General features: G+C 52.1%; 1 protein-coding gene across 1 annotated transcript in view; it reads left to right on the top strand.

The window, feature by feature from the left end:
- HIF3A (hypoxia inducible factor 3 subunit alpha) overlaps positions 1-7,922 on the top strand; it is a 29,423-nt gene that overhangs the window by 5,104 nt on the left and 16,397 nt on the right. The window contains exons 2-8 of the mRNA XM_007458501.1: positions 48-238; positions 1,349-1,494; positions 3,090-3,174; positions 3,730-3,842; positions 4,330-4,538; positions 6,001-6,107; positions 6,278-6,425. Of these exons, the coding sequence (XP_007458563.1) occupies positions 48-238; positions 1,349-1,494; positions 3,090-3,174; positions 3,730-3,842; positions 4,330-4,538; positions 6,001-6,107; positions 6,278-6,425 (999 nt within the window). The remainder of the gene's footprint in view (positions 1-47; positions 239-1,348; positions 1,495-3,089; positions 3,175-3,729; positions 3,843-4,329; positions 4,539-6,000; positions 6,108-6,277; positions 6,426-7,922) is intronic.

Raw genomic sequence — 7,922 nt, 5'->3', positions numbered from 1 at the left:
CTTCCCCTTCCCGGGGCGCCGCCAGTGAACGCTGCCCATGCCCGCAGGTCGAGCACGGAGCTGCGCAAGGAGAAGTCCCGGGATGCGGCCCGCAGCCGGCGCAGCCAGGAGACCGAGGTGCTGTACCAGCTGGCGCACACGCTGCCCTTCGCGCGCGGGGTGAGCGCCCACCTGGACAAGGCCTCCATCATGCGCCTCACCATCAGCTACCTGCGCATGCACCAACTCTGCGCCGCAGGTGAGGCCCGCCCCCGGGAATTCCCACCTCAGCAAGACCCCGCCCTCGGAAAGGTACATCCCAGGGAAGCCCCTCCTCATCTCTACAAGACCCCGCCCCCTATGTCTTCCCGGCGAAGCCCCACCCCTCTGGAATCCACTTAGTGGGAGAGGCCCCGCCCCTTAAAGTTCTGGGCCAATCGGAACCCAGTTTCTTAGGAATCCCCGCCCCCTTAGAAGTCTATCATTTGTGAGGCCCCGCCCGTTGGAATGCGCCCTTGGGAAGCTCTGCCTCCTTAGAGTTAGAACCCTAGGGAATAGGAGGCCGGCTAACTCCCTAAGGCATCTGGACCCTTAGGATTTGGTGTCCTGGGAGATCTTCTCGGCTAGGCTTCCTTCCCTTATAATCAATATCCCCAGGAGGCTTCACTGCCCAATATTTAATTTACTTGAGAGAGTCCCGCTTCCTCAGGTCCCTAGTTCTATTGCTTGTTCCCTTAGTAGCCATACCCTTGAATTCCCCCCCTCCCCGTTAGAATTCTTTGTAGGACGCCTTCACACACACACACACACACACACACACACACACACACACACACACACACACACACACACACACACACACCCTTGGAATCCCAGGACCCTGAAAAGCTTTTATTATGGGGAAAGTGGACTCATCCTCTGGCAGACTCTGCCCATTAGATTAGAATTCTGCCTCCTTAGAATTCTGTTGCTTCTTTAGAATCCCGCCGATCTGGAAGGTCCTGCTCCAAGAATTCTGAACCCCTGGGAAGCTTGGCCCCCTTGGAATTCTGACTCCTCTAAGGCCCCTTCTTAGAATTTTGACCCCTGGAAATTTCATCCCCTTAAGATTCTGCCCTCCTTAGAGTTCTGTTCCCTTAGGAAAGCCCTATCTCCTTAGAATTCTGTACCCCTGGGAGGCTCTGCTCCCTTAGAATTCCAGTCCTTGGTGGTCCTGCCCTCTTCCTTGGACTCCAAGCCACTGGGATGTGCCCCACTCACCTGGAGGTACCTATAAGTTCCTCTTGAGTGAAGGAAAGCAGAGGGAGGCTAGCCAGGGTGGCCTTACCGCTGACTAGAGATGCCCCATCCATCCTGGTCCGGACACCAGGGGAGTGGAACCAGGTGGGAGCAGGGGGCGAACCACTGGATGCCTGCTACCTGAAGGCCCTGGAGGGCTTCGTTATGGTGCTCACCGCCGAGGGAGACATGGCTTACTTGTCAGAGAATGTCAGCAAACACCTGGGCCTCAGTCAGGTAAGAGGAGCTGCCTGCTTTGTGCAGGTGATGCTGGGATACAGAGGTGACCAGAACCACCTTAGCCCTATTTTTACAAGGCCCACAGTGCAGAGGGGAGACAAATATGTCACCAGACAGGAAGATTCAGAATGGTCAGGGCTGGGGTGGGGCAGCCTAGGGGGCTGTACAGGCTGGGGGTGGAGGGTGGTACCTGACCCAGCCTGGGTGGGAATTGAGGGCTTCCTGGAGGAGAAGACATCTGTGTTAAAACCTGAAGGGCTTAGCGAGTCAAAGGGTGTGGCGAATGGATGGGACCAGAGAAGACTGGCAATGCACATGGCCAAGGGAACAGAATATGCAAAGACACAGATGTGAGATAAAACAGCATTCGGGGAAATAAAGACATTAATCCAAGCTAGGTGCAGAGTGCAATGGGAGAAAGTGAGAGAGAAAAGGCTAGAGAGGACATAATTTAGGACCAAAATAGAAGGTTTATCTCTAGGGCACTGTGGAGCCATGGAAAGATATTAAGCAGGGGAGAGGTTGTGTCAGAAAGGTGGAATCAGAATTTCATTTTATTTAGAAAGATCCCTCTAGGTACTGCACACAGATAGAATTAGAGGGAGTGAGACTAGCGGCTGGAAAATCCATAAGGAAGTGGATGCAGGACCCCAAGTGGGAGAAAAGAAGTAGGATTAGGGGCCTGGGGATGGGAGGACAAACAAGAGACACTCAGAGAGTAGAACTAATTTCAGCTGATCCTTACAGCAATACCATTCTTCTTAGCTCACATAAATGGGCTCCACAGTTGGCATCCCTTCCTTTCCCCTGCCTTGTTATCCCACTCTTGGTACCAATTTCTCTGTAGTTTGAGCTCTTGGGCTCAGATAGGTGAATGTCTCAAGATCCCAAAGCTCGGAAGTGGCAGGGCTCAGATTCAAATCCAACTACAAGATCTCACTCCTCCCCTATTCAGCATTAGCTCTGGACTGTGAGCTCTGTGGGTCCCCTTTCATCTGTGTCACCTCCTCCCAGCACCAGGCTCATTTCCTATATTGAAATAAGGAGTTGGGTCTTTGGCTTGCACAACAAATGGAATTTGAATAGGGTCTCACCTCAGGGCCTTTGCACTTGCTGTTCCCTCTTTCCGGAACACTCTACTCCATAAAGCCACCTCACTGGCTTTGTTCGGCAATTTGTGTAAATGTCACTTCTTCAAGGAACTGTCCCTGACTACTGCCTCTAAGATAGCGTCCCATCATTTCATCATCTTACCTTGCTTTAGTTTTCTTCATATCACTTAGTATATTGTTTTATGCATGTGTGTTGTTTTGTTTGTTCATTGGCTATCTCCCGCCACTAGCCAGTAAGCTCTGAGAGGCGGGATTTTGTCTTCATAGTCACTGCTGTGCCCATGCCACGTAGAAGAATGCCCAGCAAATTATTTGCCAAAGAAAGGAATGAATGAATGAATGAATGAATAAGGAGACTGGGGAAATAATCCAGGCTCATGAATTAGGGCAGGCTGATGAGGATGGGAGGGAGGAGATGGGTCAGAGGCCCTGGTAAAAATGCTTTTTCTCTAAGACACCCCCTGCTTCCCTCCCTCCCAGCTTGAGCTGATCGGACACAGTATCTTTGATTTTGTCCATCCCTGTGACCAAGAGGAGCTTCAGGACGCCCTGACTCCCCGGCAGAGTGAGTCCTTGGAGATCTCTGCCCCCAAATTACAGAAACTGAGGCTCCATCCTTTCTTTTTTTTTTTTCTTTTTCTTGCGGTACGCGGGCCTCTCACTGTTGTGGCCTCTCCCGTTGCGGAGCACAGGCTCCGGACGCCCAGGCTCGGCGGCCATGGCTCACGGGCCCAGCCGCTCTGCGGCACGCGGTATCTTCCCGGACCGGGGCACGAACCCGTGTCCCCTGCATCGGCAGGCGGACTCTCAACCACTGCGCCACCAGGGAATCCCTCCATCCTTTCTTCAGCATATCTCCTCCCCCTCTGAAATACTGGACTGAGAAAAATGGGATGCGGATGATGTGGCCCTGCCCCAGGGGAATACAGGGACATGGCTCCACCCTGGGGATCTAAAGGAGCATAGCATACCCCGTGGAGACCCTCTCTGGGTCGGAAGTCTCAATTTTGGGGATGAGGCTGGGGAGAGGTTAGTAACTGGGGTGCTGGAGGGACTGGGCCCTGTCCCAAGCTGCCCGGTGACCTACTCCTCCCCCCCGCCCCACCACGGCCCTCCTCAGGCCTGTCCAAAAAGAAGCCGGAGGCCCCCACGGAGCGGTGCTTCTCCTTGCGCATGAAGAGCACCCTCACCAGCCGCGGGCGCACCCTCAACCTCAAGGCGGCCACCTGGAAGGTGGGCAGGGCCTGGCCTGGAGGAGGGCAAGGGACCTGCTGGGGCTGGACCTGAGCCCTAAAGTTCTCACAGTGGGTTGGAGTCTGGGAGTCTCCTGGGCCAGGGATCCAGTGGGGCATTCTCAGGCTGGGTACCTAGGAGGTTGGGGATCTGGGGGTCCTTGTATCCTTTCTTAGTCTGGGTCTCTATGAGCCTGGGGCTGGGGGTCCTCAGCATCCTGGGCCTGGAGTCTCCATGGGGTTGGAATCTGGGGTCCTCAGAGCTCCCTGAGTCTTACGAATCTAGAGATTATCAGAACCTTCTTAGGTTGGGTCTCTGTGGGGTTGGGGTCTGGGGGTCCTCAGAGCTCCCTGAGCTGGGTCTCTAGAATCCTCAGGGGTTTCTTCTTCTCAGCTCCCTGATGGGAGGGGCCTACAGGGATATACCTCCCAGCCCCTTGGGTAGCCCTAGGCCCAGGTGCATAATTGCCTCGCTCCCTGCCCACCAGGTACTGCACTGTTCTGGACACATGAGGGCCTACAAGCCCCCTGCACAGTTTTCCCTGGCCGGGAGCCCCAACGTGGAGCCCCCCCTGCAATGCCTGGTGCTAATCTGTGAAGCCATCCCCCACCCTGGCAGCTTGGAGCCCCCGTTGGGCCGGGGGGCCTTCCTCAGCCGCCACAGCCTGGACATGAAGTTCACCTACTGTGATGAGAGGTGGGCAGGAGCCAGGGCGCCCCCCCCACCTGCCAGCCTGGCTTCTCTTCTTCCTTTCTGCCCAAGTTCATTCACGTCTCCTCTCCTACCCCCCAGCTTCTCTCTCTGCTCTGTTTCTCTCTCTCTGACTCCATCTATCTCTGTCTTTGTGTATCTCTGTCTCTGAATTGTCTGTGGGTCTTCTTATCTGGGTTCAGACTGCTTGGGTTCAAATGCTGGCTGTGCACCCTTGGCCAAATGACTTCACCTCTCTGTGCCACACTTTCCTCATCCGTCCTATGGAGTGATAGCAGAGCCTACTTTGAACAGTTGTTCTGAGCATTCAGTGAGTTGCCTGGTACAAAGCACTCTAGAAGTGCCTATTTTTTTAAATCATTATCATCATGATTACTTTTTATTTCTATTCATTCTTTTTTATCTTTCTTTTTGTGACTTTCTTTCTTTCTCTTCCCCTCTCCTATTTCTTTCACGTTCTCTTTTGTCCTTCTTTCTTTTTTTTTTTAAAATATTTATTTATTTATTTTGGGGCTGCCTCGGGTCTTAATTGCAGTACCCGGGATCTTTCATTGTGGTGTGTGGACTTCTCTCTAGTTGTGGCACGCGGGCTCCAGAGTGCGTGGGCTCTGTAGTTGCGGCATGCAGGCTCTTTAGTTGTGGCACACAGGCTTAGTTGTTCCGCGCATGTGGGATCCTAGTTCCCCGACCAAGGATCGAACCTGCGTGCCCTGCATTGGAAGGCGGATTCTTAACCACTGGACCACCAGGGAAGTCCCCTTTTTTGTCTTTTCTTTTCATCACTCTTCCAATTTTTACCTTCTCTCTCCTCCCCTATTAGTTTCCTGTGGCTGCTGTATCATGTTACCACAAATGTAGTGGCTCAAAACAATACAAATTCTCTATCTCAGTGTTCTGGAGGTGAGAAGTCTGAAATGAGGCTTATGAGGCTGAAATCAAGGGCTATGTTCCTTCTGGAGGCTCCAGGGAAGAATCTGTTTCCTTGCCATGAAAGCTTCTGGAGACCTCCTACATTCCTTGGCTTGTGGCCCCTCTCTCTACCTTCACAGAGCATCACTTCAGCTTCTGCCTCCATCATCACATCTAGTCTCACTCTGATCACCTACTCCCCTCCTATAAGGACTCCTGTGATTACACTGGGCCCACCCAGATGATCCAGGATCATCTACACATCTCAAGATCCTTAACTTCATCACATCTGCAAAGTCCCTTTTGCCGTGTAAGGTAGCATATTCACAGGTTCCGGGAATTAGGACGGAGACATCTTCAGGGGCCATTATTCAACCGGCCACACCCCGTTTTCTATTTCTTACTCTCCCTTTCTCTCTGTTACAACCCCGTCTCTCTCTGTCTTGCTGGCTTCATCCCCGTGTCCCCCTCTCCTTCCTTTCACCCACCCTCCACTTTCGCCAGTTGAACTGACCGGGGTCCACTGCACCCACTTCAGGATTGCGGAGGTTGCTGGCTACAGCCCTGATGACCTGATTGGCTGTTCTGCCTATGAGTACATCCATGCGCTGGACTCAGATGCAGTCGGCCAGAGCATCCATACCTGTACGTGTTCAGGTTCCGTTTCCAGTGCTGCATGGCCCCAGCCAACACCAGCTGCCTGCTTCCCCAAGTCCCCAGGAAACTTCTCTTCCCTGGCCCCTTCACACCCAGCACCCTGCTCCCACGGCCTTCTCTCCCCAGTTGCCCTAACCCCTCCCCATGCCCCTCCCCAGTGCTGAGCAAGGGCCAGGCAGTAACGGGGCAGTACCGCTTCCTGGCCCGGAGTGGTGGCTACCTGTGGACCCAGACCCAGGCCACAGTGGTGTCGGGGGGCCGGGGCCCCCAGTCTGAGAGTATCGTCTGCGTCCATTTCCTGATCAGGTAAGCGGGAATGAGGTGGGGTGGCTGTGTGTGGTTCTCTTCTGGTCTGCATACGTGTGAACAGGTGTGTGCGTGTGTGTGTATATGCACAAGTGTGCATGTGTATGGTGCACACGTGTGTGAGAGGGAATGTGCACAGGTACACGTATGTAGAACGTGAGACTGACCACACAAGTATCTGCATGTAGACACAAATGTGTGTGAGCGTGTAATTTAAAAGGATTCTATATTCAAGTTAAAATAAGAAATCTAGCTGAATCTTGGGGGCTTTTTTGTGCTTTTTAAAAATTGATGTGTAATTTACATAGAGAAGTTTCATTCTTTTTGGTATACGCTTCTATGAGTTTCGACAAATGCATGGAATCGTGTAACCCCGACCATAATCAAGCTATAGAGTAGGGAATTCCCTGGCGGTCCAGTGGTTAGGACTCCGCACTCTCACTGCCAGGGGCCTGGGTTCAATCCCTGGTCAGGGACCTAAGATCCTACAAGCCATGCAGTGTGGCCAAAAAAAAAAAAGCTATAGTGTAGTTTCATCACCCAAGAAAATTCTTTCATAGTGAACCCCACTCCACCCCCCAGTCATCTCTGGCAACCACTGATCTGTTCTCTGACTCTAGAATTTTGCCTTTTCCAGAATGTCATGTACACGAAATTCTATAGTATGTAGCCTTTGAGCCTGGCTTCTTTGACTTAGCCTAATACATTTAAAATTTATCTGTGTTGGGCTTCCCTGGTGGCGCAGTGGTTGAGAGTCCGCCTGCCGATGCAGGGGATGCGGGTTCGTGCCCCGGTCCGGGAAGATCCCACATGCCGCGGAGCGGCTGGGCCCGTGAGCCGTGGCCGCTGAGCCTGCGCGTCCGGAGCCTGTGCTCCGCAACGGGAGAGGCCACAACAGTGAGAGGCCCGCGTACCGCAAAAAAAAAAAAAAAAAAAAAAAAAAAAAAATTTATCTGTGTTGAGGTGTGTATCAATACGTTCCTTTTTGATGCTAGGTGATCTTCTGTGGTATGAATATGTATGGACTACGGTTTATCCATTCACCAGCTGGAGGATATTTGGACTGTTGCCTATTTTGGGCAATTACGAAAAAAGCTACTGTAAACATTCTTGTCCAGGATTTTTTGAGATCATATGTTTTCGTTTCTCTTGGGCAAACACCTAAGAATGGAATGGATGGGTCATATGGTCAGTGTATGTTTAGCTTCCTAAGAAACTGCCAAACTGCTTTCCAGAGTGGCTGTACCCTCTTGCGTTCCCATCAGCAACGTGTGAGGGTTCCAGTTCCTCCACATCTTTGCCAGCGTTCGTATTTTCTGTTTTTGTCTTGTTTTGTCTTCATTGGGTGACATTCTAATGGGTGTGTAGTGGTGAATCAGTCTTTCCTGCCGCTTCCATCATGCATCTTAGAAGTTTTTTACCATGACAACATTGTGACGAGGGCAGCAAACGATCACCTAAGACTGAGATGTACAGCTTTTCTTTGAAGATTATCTT

The sequence above is a fragment of the Lipotes vexillifer genome, unplaced genomic scaffold (assembly GCF_000442215.2).
Source record: "Lipotes vexillifer unplaced genomic scaffold, Lipotes_vexillifer_v1.1 scaffold371, whole genome shotgun sequence".
Lineage (NCBI taxonomy): Eukaryota > Metazoa > Chordata > Mammalia > Artiodactyla > Lipotidae > Lipotes > Lipotes vexillifer.
This window is presented reverse-complemented; position numbering and strand designations above follow the sequence as displayed.